Source organism: Neocloeon triangulifer, unplaced genomic scaffold, assembly GCF_031216515.1.
Source record: "Neocloeon triangulifer isolate White Clay Creek 2 clone unplaced genomic scaffold, ASM3121651v1 ptg000022l, whole genome shotgun sequence".
NCBI classification, from domain to species: Eukaryota; Metazoa; Arthropoda; class Insecta; order Ephemeroptera; family Baetidae; genus Neocloeon; species Neocloeon triangulifer.
Window position 1 is genome coordinate 4,967,577 of NW_026775562.1, and position 22,492 is coordinate 4,990,068.

General features: G+C 35.5%; 3 protein-coding genes and 1 long non-coding RNA gene across 8 annotated transcripts in view; 2 read left to right on the forward strand and 2 right to left on the reverse strand.

Annotated features, from left to right (window-relative positions):
* The window catches only part of LOC132204345 (solute carrier family 41 member 1-like), a 50,603-nt gene extending 38,941 nt beyond the window's left edge, over positions 1–11,662 (forward strand). For 2 of the 4 annotated variants that reach the window (XM_059632812.1, XM_059632810.1), the window contains exons 2-9: positions 6,428–6,731; positions 7,356–7,568; positions 7,621–7,800; positions 8,256–8,400; positions 8,543–8,689; positions 8,753–8,900; positions 9,275–9,641; positions 9,925–11,662. In XM_059632812.1, the coding sequence (XP_059488795.1) occupies positions 6,627–6,731; positions 7,356–7,568; positions 7,621–7,800; positions 8,256–8,400; positions 8,543–8,689; positions 8,753–8,900; positions 9,275–9,641; positions 9,925–10,110 (1,491 nt within the window). In that variant the 5' untranslated portion in view covers positions 6,428–6,626 and the 3' untranslated portion in view covers positions 10,111–11,662. Of the gene's footprint in view, positions 1–948; positions 1,077–6,427; positions 6,732–7,355; positions 7,569–7,620; positions 7,801–8,255; positions 8,401–8,542; positions 8,690–8,752; positions 8,901–9,274; positions 9,642–9,924 lie in introns of those variants that run through there. The other 2 variants (XM_059632811.1, XM_059632813.1) reach the window with 2 other exon arrangements.
* Positions 1–22,492, reverse strand: part of LOC132204769 (golgin subfamily A member 7) — a 123,764-nt gene that overhangs the window by 53,407 nt on the left and 47,865 nt on the right. The gene's annotated exons all lie outside the window — the stretch shown is intronic.
* Positions 11,638–16,228, reverse strand: LOC132204346 (facilitated trehalose transporter Tret1-like). 2 transcript variants are annotated; one of them, XM_059632814.1, is made up of 7 exons: positions 15,913–16,228; positions 15,261–15,384; positions 15,074–15,209; positions 13,803–14,011; positions 13,195–13,424; positions 12,528–12,919; positions 11,639–12,011 (listed from the first exon to the last, which is right to left on the reverse strand). In XM_059632814.1, exons 1-7 carry the CDS (start codon positions 15,933–15,935, stop codon positions 11,743–11,745), a joined length of 1,383 nt encoding a protein of 460 aa, XP_059488797.1. In that variant the 5' UTR covers positions 15,936–16,228; the 3' UTR covers positions 11,639–11,742. The 2 variants fall into 2 exon arrangements, with proteins under 2 accessions (XP_059488798.1, XP_059488797.1); XM_059632815.1 differs by lacking the exons at positions 15,074–15,209; positions 15,261–15,384; positions 15,913–16,228 and adding an exon at positions 14,386–14,785 and having other exon boundaries at positions 11,638–12,011.
* On the forward strand, positions 12,392–15,581 carry LOC132204348 (uncharacterized). The gene is made up of 3 exons (XR_009442521.1): positions 12,392–12,928; positions 13,199–13,396; positions 13,816–15,581. It is a non-coding gene; the product is annotated as an uncharacterized LOC132204348 (long non-coding RNA).

The window sequence follows — 22,492 nt, forward strand, 5'->3', positions numbered from 1 at the left end:
GGAGCAATACGCGTTTTTTTAAAATCGAGCGCCTCCGAGTCCGTGTTATCGATCGCATGCGGAACATCGGTGGGGTGGCGGCGGCGGCGCTGAGTAGAGGCGGCGCTGCCGACAAGTCCGTTGACGTCAGTTGCGTCGACCGTGCGCACGTCACGGGGGTGCACCAGCGGCGCCAGGCAACGACACGGGGGCTAAAAATTAGGACCTTTAACATCAAAGAGCGAAAGAAACACTCGAGAATGATCCAGAGGGCAACGAACGAGAATTGAATAAAAAAGATAAAGGGAAAAAGTTTGGTTTAAAAAACGAATAAAATATGGAAAAAAAATAATAAAAGGTGACTTTAAATTAAACGAATACATAAAATTGGATTGATCAAATGTCATAATAATTTTTTTTGCTATTGATTTTTTCTTAATTATTCCCACTTCTTAAAAGAATAAAATGGATTTTAATATAGACTATTTATTCATAATAAAGTTAAGTTAGGTCAACTATAATTTTTCAGCTAATTTTCAATTTAGAATTTAAAAACGGTTGATTTTTAAATATTTACTTCAATTTTTAAGTACAAACACCGTTTTTTTTAATAATATTCTTAATTAACAATTAAATTAAAATATCTCATTGTATGTAAAATTTTTAATCAAATTTTATTATTATTAAGATTTAAAAAATATTTAATATTGTAAAATTATTTTTTTGTCCTTTTCAATTATTTATTTTATTCAAATTTGCATTTTTTATGAATTTAATTTTAGAATAAAAATAATAAATAAAACCGAAAAAAATATAGTTACTTTTTTCATGAAAATTGTCCAACTGCGTCCGTACTTGCATTAATTTGCACTCGAGTGTTTAAAGCGCTCGTGTCGCAGTCACCGGTTCGAGTCCCCTTGCGAGTGACGTCACAGGCTAGCCGAGCAGCTCGAGCTCGGCCAGAGAGCAGCTCTTTAGTATGCCACATGCTGGTCGTTGGCATCACTCGTCGATCGCGCGCCTATCGTCGTGCTCAGCTATAATGTAATTCATCGCAGTTATTAATGATTATCCATAGCGCATTGGACTTTCCAAAGGTGAGTTTCGTTTTGACCTTTGTCTCACCGGTGTCGGCCTGGGCGCGGCGACCGGGGGGCAGCAAAAGCAGTGAGGAGTGCAGCTGCAGCCCCTACGGTTCGTCCATGCTGTTTTCTCTGCGTGAGCTCGCACGGGCGCATGAAATAAAGGGGCTTGAAAATTCCGAAAGTATCAAAATCAAAATGCTAATTTATTAGTGGGAGTTTGAAATTATTAACATTTTAGGTCAATTTCGGTTTCAGTGCAATAAAATAAGTTTAAAAACTAAAAATCAATATAAAATTTTGGACATTCTAACAGTTTTTATTTTAGATTTTAAATAAAAAACGGGAAATTATTTATAATTTCAAACTTTTTTTTCTCCAAAAAGTGATGCAATAGTTCCGGTTTATTAAAAATCAATTTATAATTTAAATAAACCGTTGCATTTCTCTTCATTCTAATAAGAATAATAAATCCGTGTTATTTCCATGATTTTTAAATAATTTATTATTCTATCGGATTTTCTGGCTAGTTCCGTCGTTCCGTGTTCTCCATTCGCCGAGTGTGCCAGTATTGATCCGGCGCGACCTAACTTTGACCTGAAAAACTGGCTCATTTCCAAGCCAACTCTTTAAAATTTCGCACACATTTGTCTTCTTTTTTTTTGGTGGACCACGTGGTGTCAGTCGCAAACTTTGTCCCGCACGCGAAAGGTGAAGGCCGCGGCTGTGTCGCCGCGAGGCAGATAATTTCAAAGAATTCGACCCTCAGCACAATTGGCTTGTTTTCAGCTGAGCAATCGCTGCAACGCTCAAATATAAATTTATACAATCCGCAACCTTGCATGCTGCCAACGAACACACACCCCGCCCGAAAAGTCGCTCAGCCGCGAAAAGCTGATAACGTGTTAGAAGAAAAAAAAAACTATATTTCTCCGGTTTTCCTACGTGACGCCAGCCAGCATCCTGATAATGCTTCTTTTCCTCCTTCGAATACCGCCAGTCAATTCGTGCGGCGCCGCGAGACAAAAGTATATAAAAAAAAAAATTGTTAAATAAAAAACAAATGTGAAAGATCTGCAGCCGCGTTTCAAGGCGAACGCCGTCGTTTTTTTTAGTATTTTTCCTTGTACGCCTCATTCCATTCATTCACCTCTTCTTTACTTTCGAGCGTGTGTTTATGTGCATTTTAATTAAACACAAGAGTCACATGAGTGGTTTTTTTTTTGTTCGACGCGGGAATTTTTATCATTAGGGTGGCAGGAAACGTCCGTCGCTTGTGCATGTAATATTGGATTATGGACGACGGCTGGTGTTGGATTTCTTTTGATTCCCCAAAGAATTTTCGAGAGGGGGGAACTTCATAACAAAAAAAAAACGCACACTTTGTTGTAGAACACATTAGAGCGACACGTGTAGAGAATAGCCTAGCCGACCGAGACGACCGCTGGAAAAAATATCATCTACCTGAAAAAGAACAAAAAAATCGGATTATAGATGAGGCTGAATTTTAAAGTAACTTATAATCTAGAATTTTTTATTTTAAAATTTCTGGTAATTTTATTTTCTTGATTTTTTCTTCTTTGGACCGTGATAACTACAAAACTGAGAAAATGACCATTTTGAAAATTACCGGGTCGATGTAAAATTTCACGGGCAACATTTTTTCCTATACCACGAAAAAAATCGGAGGGGGGTATCATCGTCAAAATTTGACTTTAATTAAATAATTTCCAAAAACTGAGATTTCCCTTAAGCCTACGACTTTTGTGTCAACAGCAAAGTTGTTCAGCGTGAAAAGCTGAGTTAGGAACAGTTTAAACCGTTTTTCTAACGTAAGCTGTTCTAAAGTTATAGAAAATCCTAAAAATTTAGGGTCAATTTTTCACACCAAAAACGTCTGAAAATTTGTGAGAGGATCCTTTTGGGCATCCCCTTTGGCATAAGTAAAAATCAGATAGGGTTATTTTTTTGCGTCCAATGCCCCCTCAATCTCACTCGGAAACGCTCTCTTATTTATTGAAAATTTCATAACTAACGAAAATTTTACTGTATTCCGTTGCAAATGGAAAAATGTTGATATTTAAAGAAAAATTGGCGCCCAAATTGTTCAGAAATTGAAATTGATGAAATAGCTTGATTAAATTATACCAAAATATTGTCACTTTTTAGGGGATATTGGAAAATTATTCTAAAAGAGTGACTTTTGATGAAACTTTACCAGAAAAACAAGTATTAATATTAAATTGGTTGGTTTTAATGAGAACATTGTCCTGAATTTCCGAAATAGGCAAGAATTGGGTGAATTTCCCCATTTTTCACCACAAAATTGTGATTTCGAAAGGTTTTAACAAATCTTTGTCATTCTTTTTGTCCCCGTAAAATGAATTTTTTTTCTCCCCAGCAAAATTTATTTCCTTTCAATGTTGAATTTTTGAAACAATTTGGACAAATAAATCAAAACAAAATAACAATTTAAGGTTGCATTGTGCATTTTTAGCGACTCATTTAATTCTTATAATTCTAGGAATTCTAACATTCTTGCTTGTGCCATTTGTCCAACGATTCCTTTTTTACTCACATAATTTTCAACAATTGAATTAAACAATATGATCTCACAGAAAAAATTTAGATCCGCATCGTGTTTACTTTTGCGATACTTCAGCTATACTTTTGCTATTCACTTGCTTTACTTTTTAAAAACTGTATACCTGTTTAACACGGGCCTTATGAGGGAGGGTTTTTATACCTGCTCGTCAAACTATTGTGTTTTGTAAAGAAAGGAGGGGGAGGGATGCAAACGCATGTATTTTAGAGCGCGGCCGGCAAGGGTCGCGCAGCAGGCGAGCTGTCAAAAGTAAACCTAGAGTATTGCAAATGTATGCGTGCGGGACCGAAAAATAAGCGTTTTAGACCGCGAGACGTGATGAATACTAAAAGTATACTAGAAGTATCGCAATTGTAAACACGATGGGTACCTAACCGATTTCTGTGAGATGAATCAATTCTGAAAAAAAATATTCTTTCTTAATTATAACTTCTTGATTATTTTACGCAAAGCGGTCATAAGTTTTTTTTAAACATAAAAAAATATCTGGCTGAATCAGCAAAATCCGATAAAATCACTTAAATTTATAACTCTTTTAACTAATTGCGTCGAGGAAAATTTCTAGAACGAGCTATTGCTAGAAACGATCGAGTTTCGCCAGAAATACACATTTCACTTTCTAGAGCAAGGGTTGAAATTCCCCCAAGCTGTCGGGGGGTGGGCGGGAGGCGCAGCTCGCCGCTATCACCATCCAGCGCGACCTAGATTTCGTGCAGTTTGGCGTGTGCAAAAATAAATACATAAGTTGAAATCAGGATTTGCGCAGGTAACTCGATGTACAGACTGACAGAGGCGGCGCCCCAAAATAAACATCAACAGACGTAAGAAGACTCTCGAAACGACGCAATTAGTCTACGAAAATTAATGTGATTAAGCCTGCGACTTGCGTCACCACATTTTATCACAAATAGAGAATCTTCCAAAATTATGCAAGAGAAACAACTAATTTTAAACCATAATTCTTGATAATTCTCTTTAATCTTCATTCCTACTTATTTACACAAAATTTAGTAGAAACTTCGAGCAAAGAACCTTTATTTAAATTAAATTATTTTTCTATTAAAATTTAATTTAATATTTTATTAAATTCAAACAATTTTGAATAAAAAATTGTATCATTTGATACGAATTTGAGAGGTAATTTATCCTTCTGACAGTTAAAAACTGCAAACTTGAGCTGAAAAAGCTTATCATTTTATGAGTAATTCACGGAAAATTTTGGCAAAAATAGGTTAGGCGCAGAGATAAGTAAAAATCGATGACGATTAGTGGCTCACACACGCTGCAGCAAAGAGAAAGACCCGTTCTTTCGAGCTGGCGCCCCTCGAGAAAGAGGATCTTTTCCAGCACGAGCGGAAAACGCTGGCTGCGCCACTTTTTTATTTTTTCTTCTAGTGCTTCTCGGCGTCAGCTTTGGAAGGCTCTTGATAATTCTTGCCCTCTTGCCGCGTCGCATGACTCCACGCGCCACAATCTGTCCTACCCTTGCAGTTTACACAACGATTAATGTGATCATTGCTTTCGAAATAACTCGCAACGCGAACGACTGCAAATTGGATTTGCATCATTTTTACTCGAGTTTCTTCTTAATTGGTTCATTAAATGTTTAATTGATATCGAAGGTTTTGCTAATTTTAGATTATTAAAAAAAAAATCCGCAGAGACAGAACTTAAGATGAAATTTTAAAATGGTTTAGATAATTTTAACTTCATTTAAAGCAGTTATTATGAAATGTGTCAAAATTTAAATAAACTCTTAAAATACAAATCTGCAGTTGTTGTTGAAATTTTGTTTCAGGTCCTATAATTTGATATTGTTTAAAAATTCCAGTCCTAAATCATTCATTAGTGAAAAGGATTGAAAAAAAAAATACCCATGCTATATAGTAACCGAAAAAGTGCTCTTAGAAATAATCTTTGGCTTTAACCAGGGCTTTAACAAATATTTAATTTTATTTATGCCGGAAAAAGTTTCTGTTTTTCTCAAAAGACGATTTTTAAGTTCAAAAAGTCCCTGGTGAAGATAATTTTTTAAGCAAATTCGTTTTTTGTAACATATTTTTAAATTCTTTATAGAAATAAATCAAATTTAATATATTTTTATTTTTAAAGACATAAAAATCTCTTTAAAGGGGTTTTCAATTAAACAAGGTAAATAAGGCAAAAGAATGAGAATAGCAATCAAAATTTACGCCAAAATTCTTGAATTATCCAGAAATTTGAAATAAATTTAAAACTATAAGTATTTTAAAAACATTATTCAATAAATTTAATATTTTAATCAAAAAAACACAATTTTAAAGTTTCATTGGTATGATTAGCGCGAATTGAAACAATTAAAAATACTTTTTTTTGTCTTTTTATTATTCCCGCTATTATTTTTAAGTTCTGCATCACTCAGAACAATTGACAAGTACTGCACAGATTCACTTAGGCTCTCCTCTTAGTTCTTATACCGCGACATATGAGCGAAATTTTCTTCCACACACGCGAATGCTACCTGAGCGAAAAATTATGCCAGTCCGTCTAGACAGACTCAAATTTCACGCCGTTCGCGCAATTCAGCCAGAAAATGAGCCGCCGAGAGATAGACGAGCCGGTCCCCTCGTGTTGCAGACCAAACTTGATCAGCCATGACCCCAGCCAACAAAATTCTGATTCGGCGAATAAAAAAAAACGAGGGTCGACAACCCGCCAGACACTCGAGCTCAACCGGTTGCATTTCACAAAATTAAAGTTTCCTTCTCTCTCTGTTTGGCAGGGGGCTGCATTGTACAGGGTATGCCCAGATCCGGTTTGGAGCTACCCAACGTCGACCACAACACCAACACTCACCCTAAACCAAGCTTCATCGCGAGCTGCGTCTCTTCTGACGGTCCCGTTCTCCGAAAGCAGCAACCATTTCGGCATCAAAAGTAAAATCGGCCGCCGCGGCCTCGACTCCATCAAAGCTGCTGAGGATGCTGTCAAAGGACAAGGACGCCACCGCGCCCATTTGTCTGGGCGAAGAGGTGGTCGAGCTCATCGTCGACCCCATTACCATCCAGGTATTCAACTATGAAAAAGTTAGTTTGGAATCCAAATTTTGATTTTTTTTTAAAATGTCCATTTTTATTAATTTATATATAAAAATTCATTATTTTTTAATTAACTGCATTCTTTCAACTAGAATTTTTAAAAGGAAATGAAAAATATGTTTATTATTTAAAAAATGAAAGTAATATTCATGACATTTAAAGTTTAAAGTATCATACAGGTCAATAATAAAGTAAAATTATTCCAAAAGTAAGCTAGATTTCATCATTATCATCTAAATTGCGATTAAAAATTCACACCTTTGTCTTTTCCTTCCCAAATCATTTGAACCTTTGAGGGAATCAAAAGTGATTTATTCTTACAAGCTTAAAAAGTTCAAATTAATTTAGCGGGAATAATAAAAGCCGCTAATAATAAAGGTTTCAACCTTTAAAGAGTGCAAATTTTTTTATCCCGATTTCGATTTTTTTCGTTACTTTCAGAATTTAAAATAAAAAAATTTGCCGTGTGATGGTCTTTAAGTTTAAAACCGACAGAAAAATCTCTGATCAATGCAAGGGTCACCGACCGCCCGTCTATTTAGCCATGCGCGGTTATATTTATGCACAAAAATATTGCACATTGCCTAATTGCATTCTTGCGTGTCTGCCAAGGTGGTCAAGGAGCAACTCGTGGACGACCCTGGCGACACCAACGGCGGACGCTTGCCAGACGTGGTGGCGGAGACAACAATGTTAGCGGACCCTGCGGAGGTGGTTCAGAGGAAGGATGAGAGCTACAGGGCTATGGCCATTCAAGTTTTTATTCCGTTCTTGGTAGCTGGACTTGGAATGGTTGGAGCCGGACTTGTTCTAGACGTCGTTCAGGTTTGTCAACAAGAAAATTAAATGAAATTTGAAAATATTTTTCCTTTTGCAGCATTGGTCAGTGTTTATGGAGGTAAAGGAGTTGATGATTTTGGTGCCTGCCCTGCTGGGGTTGAAGGGAAATCTGGAAATGACACTCGCGTCCAGACTCAGCACTCAGGCCAACTTGGGACACATGGACACTCCAAAAGAGCAGTGGAGCATGATTGCAGCAAATTTAACACTCATTCAGGTGTGAAAATTAATTTATTCATTAAAAACAGAATTGAATTTGAAAGTTTTATTTGAAATTAGAAATAAAATTGGCAAAAAAAAACTAATTATCTCTTTCTTGAAAGACGATTTTTAATTATAAAAGCTGTATTTTATTTACCCATTTACAAATAAATTATTCCTCTTGAAACTATAATTAATTTAAAAACAGGGCAAAAATTGAAATTCAAAGCTGAATTTTGAGAAAAAAGATTTGAATATTATAAGCAATTGAATTAAATTACAATAAAATACTATTTGAAATTAAAATTTTGGATGGTTTTTTTTAATAGAATTTTTATTTTTTTTCCCTTAAATTTATTTTGAACCGGCCACAAAATTGAAAATCCCTTTAAATTCATTGTATTATATATTAATATAAAAGTTATCTTGCACCATCTTATGTAACAATGGTCTTTGTTATAAAAATTGCAGTGCCAAGCTATTGTGGTCGGCTTTCTCGGCTCGGTGGCCGCGTTGATCATGGAGGCCAGCAAGACCCAGACCTTCAACTTGGACCACGCTTTTCTTCTGATCGCCAGCAGCCTCGTGACGGCATCAATCGCCAGTTTCGTCCTAGGTACATTTCCATTTACATACCAGAGATAAAACGAAAGCAATTGTAACTAAGACAGCGGGGGCGCGCAGGTCACATGGCGACCTGCTTGACCCCTCGCTCGCGAATATAAATCGAGTTAAAAAATGAACGCTTGCCCTCGCAGGTCTCATCACGGCGGCCGTCATCGTCTTCTCCAGGCACTGCAACATCAACCCCGACAACGTGGCCACGCCCATCGCGGCCAGTCTCGGCGACATCATCTCCCTCGCCCTCCTCTCATGGACGTCGACCCATCTGTACCACGCTGTGGGTGCGTTTTTGAAAAAAAATTTAAAACAAAAAAGTTGAAACTAAACTTAAATTATATTTGCAGGAAAACAAGACTGGCTCGCACCTCTCATCATCTCAGGGTTCGTCCTAGTCACGCCGTTGTGGGTTTGGATCGCCAAAAAAAATAAGTACACCCACGAAGTCCTCTACACTGGCTGGACCCCAGTGGTGATCGCCATGATGATCAGCAGGTAAAACAATAAATTGTTATTCAAAATTAAAGCTTATTGAATAGGTCTGATTTTATTACTAAAACGGCAATATTTCTTTAATAAATTAAAAAAATCCACCCAAATTTTCAAATAATGAATTTAAATTAGGTCACTTTAGTCTGACCCTTGACGCGTTAGGTTCAAAAAATATAATTACTCCAAATTTACATTATAAAAGAAACTGGTATGTTTAAATTTAAGCAAAATCCTTGATACTGGTGGTGCCATTTTGTCCAAAAATTCCTTTTCTGCCAAACTAGTTTTCAAATTAAAACAGTGATAATTGTTACAACTTTACTACAAGACTTAACAGCAATAGCAATCTAAACAAAATTGAACTTTTTTCCTGGCAGCTCTGGAGGTTTCATCCTCGAGGGGATGGTGGCGCGATTCGAGGGCTTCGCCGTTTTCCAACCGGTCATCAACGGCGTCGGCGGCAACCTGGTGGCGGTGCACGCGAGCAGAATCTCAACCTCCCTGCACAGGGACTTCCAGCCTGGAATGCTGGACGAGGAGGAGGGCGGCCAGAGCAGGGTCTGCATCACGCCTGGCCAGTCCTTCTTCGGCAAGAGTCTGCACGCGCGCACCTCAAGGGTCCTGATGGCCATGGTGGTGCCAGGCCACCTCATCTTCATCTACACCATCAACTACATCAAAGTGGGCAACGGCAACATGTCACCGCTCTTCGTCGCCGGATACTTGGTCGCCGCTCAACTTCAGGTGAGACAAAAATCAATTAATGTCGGATTTTTCCCATTTCAAACAAGTCTCAAAAATATATAAATTCTAACGTAGCAAACCTCAAATATTAAATACATGAGTTTTTTGCACAATTATTTCAACCTTTTTGGATCAAAATTAAGGAAAAACTTGATCGGCATGATTCAAATAAAATAAAACTTTCAAAATCAGAACTATATGAGATTTACTTATTTAACCTTTAAATTTTATTTAACTGAAGTTTGATTTTATGCCAAAATTTTGTTTTTTGTTTGCTCTTTAGGTCGGTCTCCTTTTGTACATCGCCTTCATCATGATTCACTGGATGTGGAAGAGGCGAATTGATCCCGACAACTCGGCCATTCCATATTTGACAGCTCTCGGCGACCTCTTGGGAATCAGCCTCCTCGCCATGGCCTTCGGCGTCCTTTACGCTCTCGGCGACGACGACATTTACATCACCGAATAATTTTTAAAACTTTGCCCAACCATACCAAAGACTGCTACGATTGGCTTGTAAAATTTTGATATATTCGAAGAAGAAAACGGAAATCTCGATTCGGACTTATTTTTTTGAGCAAAACTGAAAATTGGCTGGACCAATAGATCGAAATTCGGAAATGAGAGCAGTTAGCAAAAAAAGAGAAGCACAAGCTGTGAAAAAATCCTCTCTTTGGGAAAAGAAAAGTACGTGTGCTGACTTAAGTAATTATTGTAACACTAATCTTTGTCTGCTGTGCTGTTTATTTCACACAGTTCCATCGTCTTTAGGGAGAAAATTATTATACACACGTGTTTCGGAGCCTTTCTGTTTAAAAACGCGGTATAAAATAATGGAGTTAATAATTCACGTGCAATTGACAAGGGTCTTATACTGCATAGGTAGCTACACCGAGTAGAACAGTTGAAATTTTACTGTGATAGAGTTGACGAAACACCCAAACGAAAACGACCTCAGATAAACAACTGTCGAAACTATAACTTCCGAAAAAGAAAGAAATTTATTCCAAAAAGCTACGAACAAACTTTGTCACAAGAAGTCTTGCTTGGAATATCATCCAGTCTGATCATGTAATCCTCGTTTTGATAAATTTTAATCAAGAAAAGCACGTTCCAATTTTGATGAGAATGATTTATAAATTGTATAAAACTTCTTACCCTTTATTTACGCAAAAAAGAGACCAGTGGATTGTAATTTTTCGAATCTTAGCCCAAAAGAGCTCTCATGCCCCCTCTCTAGTCTTGAAAAATGGTGATTATACTCGCTATACTTCCAAAAACAAAATCCAAAGTTCAGGTCGAGAAGTGTATGGGGGCTTTCTATGGCAATTTATCATTGATTTTCCTTTAATTTTAGTGACCAATTCCAAAGGTTTTGAAATCGAAACGTAATGTTTTGATATAGTTCCTTCTCGACGCAATACATAGCAATGTGTGTAAACTCGACAGGCCTGAACATCATTCCGAGAGTTCCATCTCAGGCCCAGCGCGAGAGTAGAAATATCTGCATCGATTGCATTTATATCGAAACGAATCTTCAGAATTAACTATTTATTTCAAAATTTCAGTACTCTTTTCGGTCAGAAAACGTACGAATATCTTTGTAGTTTTAAGTTATTTTTAAAATTCACACTGTCAAAAAAACAAACAAATTTCGTCGCACTTTTAGTACTTAAGTAAAAAATTTGTCTCAAAATTTTGCGGAAATTTCCAATGTATTATTTTCTTACAGGCCAATTTTAAGAGAGAGTGTGTGCAATTTTTTTCAAACCCTGTTTTAATTATTATAAACATTACGAAAATTGTTAAAAATAAATACGATTATTTTTGAAAACACTTGATTTGCTAGTTTCTTAGTTGAGATTGCTGTTGCTATATCTACTTGATGACTTGTTGTGTTCCACGTCGAGTATAACAATAATTAGACTTTGATGCCGGTTTGTAACAAGAAGTGTTTGTGCCAAACATCCTGTACATGTGAAATAACGAGAGATCAATAAAGAAGGAAGTGTTGATTTGAATTCATTTATTATCATTCGAATACCTATCGACGCGTAACATCAAGGTTAAATGCGATAATGAGATTTGTAATTATGGCTGCTCACTTTCTCAACGACTCTTCAATTTCAAGCAGCGTCTTGCCCTTTGTCTCGGGCAAAAAGCAGTGGACAAAGGCCGTTCCCAAAATTGAAATCATTCCGAAGATTAGAAAAACGCTTCCTTCTCCCAACAAGGTCAACATGTAAGGGTAGGATTTGACGACGATGAAAATGTAAATGTAGACGATGGCTGAGATGATCCCTGAAGCCAATCCTCTGCATCTCTCAGGAAGCAGTTCTCCGAGCATCACCCAAGGAATAGCAAAAAATCCTGACAAAAATATCAGAATAAATATGTTGAAATTGAAAATTCTATATAAATATAAAATTCATTACTGAAATTTTAAGAAAAAATTGAGAATAACTGATATATTATATTATAATTTTTGTATGAAAGCTGGATTAAATTAAAGCGATTGCGGTATCAATTAATTTTAAATAAACCTGATTTTGGAGTACTTTTTATCAGATTTTGAGAAATTAAAAAATATCCTGAAATTAATATTTAAAAAAATTGAATTGAATTGTATTTTAAGGGAAATTTTTCATACTTTCAAAATAATGGCTTAAAAACGATAATTTTTCTATTGTTTGATATCCATAAAAAACCAGAAAAACTTGTTCAAGTTATAGTTTGAAAAGCTTTGAAGATTAGAAGGCAAGGTTTTTAAGACTATAGAAGTGTATAAACTCTGCAGAACATTTTTATTTTAATTTATACCATTTTCACGTTCATTTGCTATAAAAAAAATGAGTAATCAATGTAATATTTCATTTCAATATTTACCAAAAGTGTTGAATGCAATGAATCCAGTCATGCATGTCAGAGATGCTGCCAAGGGTGGTTTGCCCTGGAGGTGGATCACAGTGCCGAGGGTCAGCATGGACAGGGCCATGCCAATCCCCGAGATTATGGACACAGGTCGTCGACCGACTCTCGAGAGAATCGCGCAACTGACGCAAATGACGACGAGTCGAGCTGCTCCGATGACCACGGCTGACTGGTCGTCGGTCAAAATGCCACCTTCGGCCGACTGGAAAATCTGAACGGCGTAGAAAATTACGGCGTTCATTCCACAGAACTGTTGGAAGAAGAAAAAGACAACCAGGATGAGCAGCGGTCGCCGAGTGTGTCTCGAGATCAGCGACTTCCACGCAGAATCACATGGCGATTTTGAACTGAAAGACGTGAGAACGAATTAAATTTTTTGAAAGATCTAATTTTTTTTAAATTTAAAAAGAATTGTTTCCTCATGATTTGAATGTTGATAAAAAATTTCATTTGGAGAAATATTGATCGAATTATTCAATTTTTAACTTTGGAAATCAATGATTCCGTAAAATTTTGTCGGAAAGTAATTTTTCAAACAATTTTGTATCTTACATCAACGAATACAATTTGATTTTCTGGAAGTTGTCAGTTCCTTTTTAATGATTTTAATTAATTCTCAAACCTAGTTTCATCAGAGATTTGGCCTTGAAGCCACACAGGACTCTCAGGTAGGAAAATGAGCACCATGAAGTGGAGGAGAGGGACGACCGCACAAATTGCGGCGATGAGGTTCCACTGCAGGTGGAAAGCGCCCATGGTGTACACGGACAGCATCCCCATGGAGAAGATCAGACTGGGCGTCGAGGCCAAAAAGTTTCTCAAATGTGGGGTTGTGATTTCACTTATGTAAACCTTTCCGAATATTTTCATATTAATTTGATTTGCTTGAATTATTTGTTAGTAATTTAATTAATTACTAACAATTTTTAATAAAAAAAATATCATTTATTCTGCATTAGGATCGATTGGGACAGATTCTTGAAATATAAATGATATTGAAATAAGTAAAAAGACTTCATAACATCGACAAATTATAAAATTTTAATAAAATTGATGTAGTTGAAATTAAATAATTAAATGTAATTTTTAACAACGTTAATTATCAAACAATTTAACGTCAAAACATTGACATACAAATTTATCCCAATCTAAATATTTTTTAAATCAAATATGTTCATATTTAGATGTTTTTAATTTAATTAAATTACAATAAAAATTAATTTTCTATACTTGAATTGTGCAGTCAACCATGCCGCCGCCGAGACCGGTGAGAAGGCGGCCAATGTACAGCGTGTGCACTTCTGTGGACAGGGCCAGAAGAATCCAACCAATGAAATTCGGCACGCATTGAATTTGCAGCGTTCGTTTCCGGCCGAATCTGTCCATGATAAAGCCGACGAGAAAACTGCCGACGGCGAAACTCAACGCAGCCAAACTTGCTAAATTAAAAACAAAATAATATTAAATTAGAATTCAAAATTTTTGGACAGAAATTTTACTAGCTAGATTAGTTCTGGAATTTCAATCTTATTAAATTGAAGAGTTTCAGGAAACGTTTAATTAAAACTTTCTCTTTAAAGACACCAAACTTTTGATGATCGTAAGTCTTGAAATTGAAATTTTTGAAGTTTCTGCAGGTTTTACTATTGACAAAACAGACTTTTGTTAGAAATGAAATTTTTCATAATATAATTATGCCACATCTGGGTGAAATTTTTATGCGATTCAAAATAAACAGTAGATCTTTATGGACAGAAAAGTATTGCGCATTATGTATTAAATTTTTTAGCATTAGACATTGAAGAAAACAAACTTTTTTGCGCATCAGAATCAAAATAATTGACGCTAATAGAAGTTGGTAAATATTTGCCACAATCGCATGGCAATTGTTCACTTTCCAACAAGTGCACTCGCTCTCTCATTAGTTTTGCTTTTAGGTCACGCGCGCGCACCGACGCTGCTCATTATTATTTATCGGTCGGACATGCTTTTGCTGACCGATAAATAAGTGCACTTCTTCTTCTTCCGAGAGAGAAAGATCAATTGATATTGGCCCTGAATCTGAGCTGTTGATCAGGCTGATAGGGCACACCATTGATTATTCTGTTTTGCTGCTGGAAACAGCTGCTCTCGAACAATATAATTGCTCAAGAGAAAGTACTCCTTATTTGCATATTTAAAAAATTTAATCTTTAAAATAGAAAAATAAGCATTGAATTTTTTAATTATTTTAAATTTGGTTCACAATCTATCCTGAAATCCGCATGTTTTATTTAGAAAAATTACACTTTTTAATTTTTTGCAATATTTTGCTGATTAATTTTTTAAAATTAACTTAATAACTGAATTGATTCGTAAATAGTTTTTAAAATAATCAAAATTAATAACATTTTTAAAATTAAAACCTACCGAGAACCAATTTTGCTGAAAAAATATCTTCATCTTGGACTTTTAAATAAAAATTTAGACACACATAAAAGAAAAATTAGGAATTTATTCACCTATCCATGAAGCTTCGTCCTCTGTGACTGGCAGCCAACTTTCAGGGTGCTGCAGCTGCGGCAGGGCAATGGCCGAGTATCCCAAAATCATCCCATTTCCAAGCGAGGACAAGTCGGCCAAGAGGACTGTCACGATCTGCGATAGAAATTACGTTTAAAAATAATTTTACCTAAATTAAAAATTTACTTCTTTGCATTTTCCTTCCTTCAAATTTTGACTTGCGACTTTTGAAATTATTCGCGGCGGTGCAGAACCACCGAGCAAGATATTTTTCTCTTCTTCCTCCTGATCAGCAAGTTCGTCTCCACGACTGAAGATCAAAAATCATATAAAAAAAAGTGTGAAAGAACGTTTGCGTGCGAGTCAACTATCGAAAAGGTCGTACATGAACGAGCAAACCGAAAACTGGTTTGTATAACCAGAGAGAAGCAGTTATGAATGTCTCCCTGAAAACGTCCACAATCCTTGTAAATTATTTAAATTCAAAGTAAATTGAAAATTGTAATTTTAAATCAATATTATTTATTAAGCAAATAAATAAAACAAGTAATAATTAAAAAAAAAAACGTTTAGTTTATAACTATGAACTAAAACAGGATCCTTTATTCTTTTTAAATTTAATAAAAAATATTAAAAAAAAAAACGATTTTTAACATATATTATTAAAAAGCAAAGTTTTCTTTAATTAATTTAAAATAAAAATTCCAATGAAAAAATTTTTTTCACAATTTACCTAACATGTACTTTAAATTTTAAGAAATCTTTCCCACTCATTAAACTTGACGAAACATTCTTTCTTAAACTGATAATGTAAGAATTATGATAAGTGTTCACTCACCTGCACTCTTGATTTAGGTCCATTTTTGGCAAATGATTCTAGCCGGAGGTAACAACGAGGCGAGTCAGAGGCGCTGCCGAGCCAAGTGAGCCGCCGCCGACAACACTAACTTTCTGCCGCATTATTTTTCTCTCGCTTTATTAAAATGAGAGTGCCTTCCTTGTAGGGCGTGCAATAATCTCGCCGTGTCTGCGCGCACAAACTCGACTATGAAAACTGGAAGCTGGCCAAGAAGTGGCCGAAACGAAATGGATCTGCTGACTTTTGAGATAAAACGTGGAATTTGGGAATTTTGTAGTATCGAGCGACCCCGTTTTCGTCACAATTGAACCTTTTGGTGATATTTTAAAAATTGCTTCCAAAAAAAAGTTATGCAACTGACTCGTTTGCCGTGTAGAGCAGGTTGCATACTCAGTGGTTGGGAATTTATTAATTCAAATAGGAGTACATGGTGATGTGTTAATTGGTAGAAAGGAACTCTGTACATCGCAAAGCGCTGAATAATGCTTATTTTGCCCCATCACTGGTGGAGCTGGGGAATGCGTTGCATTGCCCAAATTCAAAGCCCACCTGTAAATCAAGTTTGAATTTGTCTTCCGGCTGAGGTGAAGGGAAAAATAAGTATGCTGACAATGAGAAGTTTGGCATCCAAGCGCCAGGCAGAATAGTATGAAATGTGAACAGTGACTTCAAAATGGCCGAATTAAAATAATCCACGATTAAGGACTTTGAGCTTCAGCTAATTCAATTCCATCTCCCATCCTATTAGTTTCCGTTTGAAGAATTGAATGAGATGAAGTCTTGAAAATACAGGATTCTTCCTGTGTAATTTTGAAAATATCAATAAAGTCCCGAATTTTTAACGATTTTTATATAGAATTCTTAAGGGTGCCATAAGACTTTTTAGGAGTGTCTTCAGACTACTCAAGAAGCTCTAAAGAACTCACGCAGACCTGCCAATGGATATCACACTGTTATGTACAGTGGAACAACATACACAAACAGGAACTATACATTGCGAATTTTTAAAATTCACGACTACTGTAAAATTTTTAAAATTCAGGACTACGCTTAATTAGCAAAATTATCGTCTATTGCTCAAATTTTGACAATTCAGGTTTCATTCAGAAGACGTAAAATTTGAAAAATATCGCTATTGTCGTGAATTATGAATATTTTCATTGAGACGAATTAGAGTTCTTAAGACTTCTTCAGAGTTCTTAAGAGTTCTTAAGACTTCTTAAGGGTTCTTTAGACTTCTTAAGATTTCTTAAGTTCTTAAGAAGCTCTACAGAACTCGCGAAGACAGTGTGCAAACGCGACGGAGATCACAATGTTATGTACAGTGGAACAATTTACCATACAAGAACGCCAAATATACATTGCGAATTTTTAAAATACTCGACTACCGTAAAATTTTCGAAATTCAGGACTACGCTTAATTTGCAAAATTCTCGTCTATTGCTCTAATTTTGAAAATTCTGGTTTCATTCAGAAGACGTTAAATTTGAAAAATATCGCTATAGTCGTGAATTTTGAAAATTTTCATTTAGACGAATTAGAATTCTTAAGACTTCTTAAGAGTTCTTAAGACTTCTTAATAAGACTTCTTAATAGTTCTTATGAATTCTTAAGAGTTTTAAGACTTCTTAATGAGCTATTAAGAACTCACGCAGACATTGTGCCAACGGATATCACACTGTTATGTACAGTGGAACAATTTAACATACACGAACGCGAATTATACATTGCGAATTTTTAAAATACACGACTACTGTAAAATTTTCAAAATTCAGGACTTCGCTTAATTAGCAAAATTATCGTCTATTGCTCAAAATTTGACAATTCTGGTTTCATTCAGAAGATGTAAAATTTGAAAAATATCGCCATTGTCGTGAATTTTGAAAATTTTCATTTAGACGAATTAGAGTTCAGACTTCTTAAGAATGAATGTGCAGTGATCTTTTCGAACACATGGCAAATTAATTAAAATTATTGCTCTTGAACTAAAAGTGGCTTATCATTCATCAATAAAACTAAATACAAATAATTATTATTTTCTTAAATTTTAAATTTAAACTTAGGTTTAGACCAACAGGACTATTCTATTTAATATATAAAGAGTGTATCAGTTTAAAAAGTTGATTGCATGAAAATATATCACTTTTCAGTGTGCAGCTACACTTTTTCATCAACGAAAAAAAGCTATAGCTTCCTGCGCGGTTTTTGAAATTTGAACAAAAACACGTCTACTCTTTAAGGCCACTAATAAGCTGTGAGTGCGGGTCGTCTCTTGGGTAAACTGCTGTCTGCGTGAGTTCTCAAATTCATTAAAACGAGTCTTAAGAGTTCTTAAGAATTCTAAAGAGTGTCTTAAGAATTTTTAAGAGTGTCTTAAGACTTCTTAAGTAGCTCTTAAGAACTATTCCATTTTTTAATGAGTTTTCAATGAAAGTCGTGAATTTAAAAAATAATTTAATCAATCCTTCTCACGCCGCGTGATGAATTACTCACGCCGCGTGACCTGGGTCTATGTTCGGAAATAGTCGAATTTTTAATGAGTTGACCCTCGCTGGGTTTAAATATGAATTTCCAAAATCAGTGACTTTTAATAGACGCATTCCATTATTGAAACGTAATTACGCTGTCATGACACGGAATTACACTGTCATGAGAAGGTTACAAAATTAAAGACTTATTGTTAGACGTATTGGACTATTTTGATTCTTTGATTTTGAAAAAACTTAAGTTGACCCTCGCTGGGTTTAAAAATGAATTTCCAAAATCAGCGACTTTTAATAAATTTATTTTATATAACTTGGACGAGAGAAAAACGCACAAGACCTCTTTTATTTCAATTGTTCACATAGACGAGAGAAGGAAGCACAAGACCTCCTTTTTATAAATTGTTAACTTTGACGAGAGAAAAACGCACAAGACCTACTTTTTATAAATTGTTCGCATAGACGAGAGAAAGTAGCACAAGACCACCTTTTTGTAAATTGTTCACATAGACGAGAGAATGACTCTTTATTTTAGTACTAGAATTTTAACAAATATAGAGTTTGCTTGCTATATATTCAGAAGACTGGGGCAAATAAATCAGTTAGTCGATAATTTCAAGAAAGCGTCAGGACTAAAAAATTTGGGGCAAAAAATTTTCAGCCCCAAATTTTTTAGTCCTGGTGCTTTTTTGAAATTATTGACTAACTGGTAGCAAAAGACCTCCTTTTTATAAATTGTTAACTTAGACGGGAGAAAAACGCACCAGACCTACTTTTTATAAATTGTTCGCATAGACGAGAGAAAGTAGCACATGACCACCTTTTTGTAAATTGTTCACATAGACGAGAGAATGACTCTTTAGTACTAGAATTTGAAAAAATATAGAGTTTGCTTGCTATATATTCAGAGGACTGGGGCAAATGCATCAGTTAGTCGATAATTTCAAAAAAGCGTCAGGACTAAAAAATTTGGGGCAAAAAATTTTCAGCCCCAAATTTTTTAGTCCTGGCGCATTTTTGAAATTATTGACTAACTGGTAGCACAAGACCTCCTTTTTATAAATTGTTAACTTAGACGGGAGAAAAACGCACAAGACCTACTTTTTATAAATTGTTCGCATAGACGAGAGAAAAACGCACAAGACCTACTTTTTATAAATTGTTCGCATAGACGAGAGAAAGTTGCACAAGACCTCCTTTTTATAAATTTTTAAATTAGACGAGAGAAAAACGCACAAGACCTACTTTTTATAAATTGTTCGCATAGACGAGAGAAAAACGCACAAGACCTCCTTTTTATAAATTGTTAACTTTGACGAGAGAAAAACGCACAAGACCTGCTTTTTATAAATTGATAACTTAGACGGGAGAAAAACGCACAAGACCTACTTTTTATAAATTGTTCGCATAGACGAGAGAAAGTTGCACAAGACCTCCTTTTTATAAATTGTTAACTTTGACGAGAGAAAAACGCACAAGACCTACTTTTTATAAATTGTTCGCATAGACGAGAGAAAGTTGCACAAGACCTCCTTTTTATAAATTGTTCACATAGACGTGAGAAAGTCACACAAGACCTCCTATCTATAAATTGTTAACTGAGACGAGAGAGAAACGCACAAGACCTCCTTTTTATAAATTGTTAACTTTGACGAGAGAAAAACGCACAAGACCTACTTTTTATAAATTGATAACTTAGACGGGAGAAAAACGCACAAGACCTACTTTTTATAAATTGTTCGCATAGACGAGAGAAAGTTGCACAAGACCTCCTTTTTATAAATTTTTAAATTAGACGAGAGAGAAACGCACAAGACTTCCTTTTTATAAATTGTTCACATAGACGAGAGAAAAACGCACAAGACCTACTTTTTATAAATTGTTCGCATAGACGAGAGAAAGTAGCACAAGACCACCTTTTTGTAAATTGTTCACATAGACGAGAGAATGACTCTTTATTTTAGTACTAGAATTTGAAAAAATATAGCGGCGAAAATATTTGAAAGGTGTATACTTTTGGCAGGGTCAACCGATCTTAACCATATTCTAGGACCTTAAAGATCATGCCAGGAGGTTTTCAAAAATATATAGTTTTACCCCGTTATCTCGAAATTTATGGGTTTTACGGGACATTCAAATTTGGATTTTGGAAATTTTCAATCAACTGTATCTTGGCTTCCCGTGGTTGTAGAACAAAATTCTGGATATGGTTGAATTCGTCTTGTTGCCCTCTACAACTTTGCTGTTGATTGCAAAATCGTAGGTCAAAGTGCAAGGTCACTTCCGGTGACCTCGTGACCTTTGACCTCAAAATTGAAGTTTATCCCCCAATTTTATTTTTATTCTGAAATAGCCATTTTGTAGAGCGTAAAATTTTACGCTATATAGGAAAATAAACCAGATGGCGTTTTTTGATATTAAATTAATAAAAAAATAAAAAGATTAAAAAACGTGGTTTTCCGAGCAAATTTCCTGGTAAAATGTCTTTGAGCCTCTGTAACTTTGTCCCTGAGCAAGATGGCCCAAAGTACCTAATGACAAAAAGTAATTGTCTTGACACGGTCTATCCAGAAATGTATTACACATTGTGACCAGGTCACAAAAGGTCATTGACCCCGGTGACCTTTGACCTTACCATATTTTTCCATCTTGTGCGACACATGGTTCGAAAGAAGACATTGAGGCGGTCATTTTCGTACCCGGAATTTTGCTGTAGCTCCAACAAAACTTGAGTTATTGACGTTTTTAGTTATTAAAATTGTAAAAATTGTAAGATGAAATAACTAAAAACGTCAATAACTCAAGTTTTGTTGGAGCTACAGCAAAATTCCGGGTACGAAAATGACCGCCTTAATGTCTTCTTTCGAACCATGTGTCGCACAAGATGGAAAAAAAATGGTAAGGTCAAAGGTCACCGGGGTCAATGACCTTTTGTGACCTGGTCACAATGTGTAATACATTTCTGGATAGACCGTGTCAAGACAATTACTTTTTGTCATTAGGTACTTTGGGCCATCTTGCTCAGGGACAAAGTTACAGAGGCTCAAAGACATTTTACCAGGAAATTTGCTCGGAAAACCACGTTTTTTAATCTTTTTATTTTTTTATTAATTTAATATCAAAAAACGCCATCTGGTTTATTTTCCTATATAGCGTAAAATTTTACGCTCTACAAAATGGCTATTTCAGAATAAAAATAAAATTGGGGGATAAACTTCAATTTTGAGGTCAAAGGTCACGAGGTCACCGGAAGTGACCTTGCACTTTGACCTACGATTTTGCAATCAACAGCAAAGTTGTAGAGGGCAACAAGACGAATTCAACCATATCCAGAATTTTGTTCTACAACCACGGGAAGCCAAGATACAGTTGATTGAAAATTTCCAAAATCCAAATTTGAATGTCCCGTAAAACCCATAAATTTCGAGATAACGGGGTAAAACTATATATTTTTGAAAACCTCCTGGCATGATCTTTAAGGTCCTAGAATATGGTTAAGATCGGTTGACCCTGCCAAAAGTATACACCTTTCAAATATTTTCGCCGATAGAGTTTGCTTGCTATATATTCAGAGGACTGGGGCAAATGCATCAGTTAGTCGATAATTTCAAAAAAGCGTCAGGACTAAAAAATTTGGGGCAAAAAATTTTCAGCCCCAAATTTTTTAGTACTGGCGCTTTTTGGAAATTATTGACTAACTGGTAGCACAAGACCTCCTTTTTATAAATTGTTAACTTAGACGGGAGAAAAACGCACAAGACCTACTTTTTATAAATTGTTCGCATAGACAAGAGAAAGTAGCACATGACCACCTTTTTGTAAATTGTTCACATAGACGAGAGAATGACTCTTTAGTACTAGAATTTGAAAAAAATATAGAGTTTGCTTGCTATATATTCAGAGGACTGGGGCAAATGCATCAGTTAGTCGATAATTTCAAAAAAGCGTCAGGACTAAAAAATTTGGGGCAAAAAATTTTCAGCCCCAAATTTTTTAGTACTGGCGCTTTTTGGAAATTATTGACTAACTGGTAGCAAAAGACCTCCTTTTTATAAATTGTTAACTTAGACGGGAGA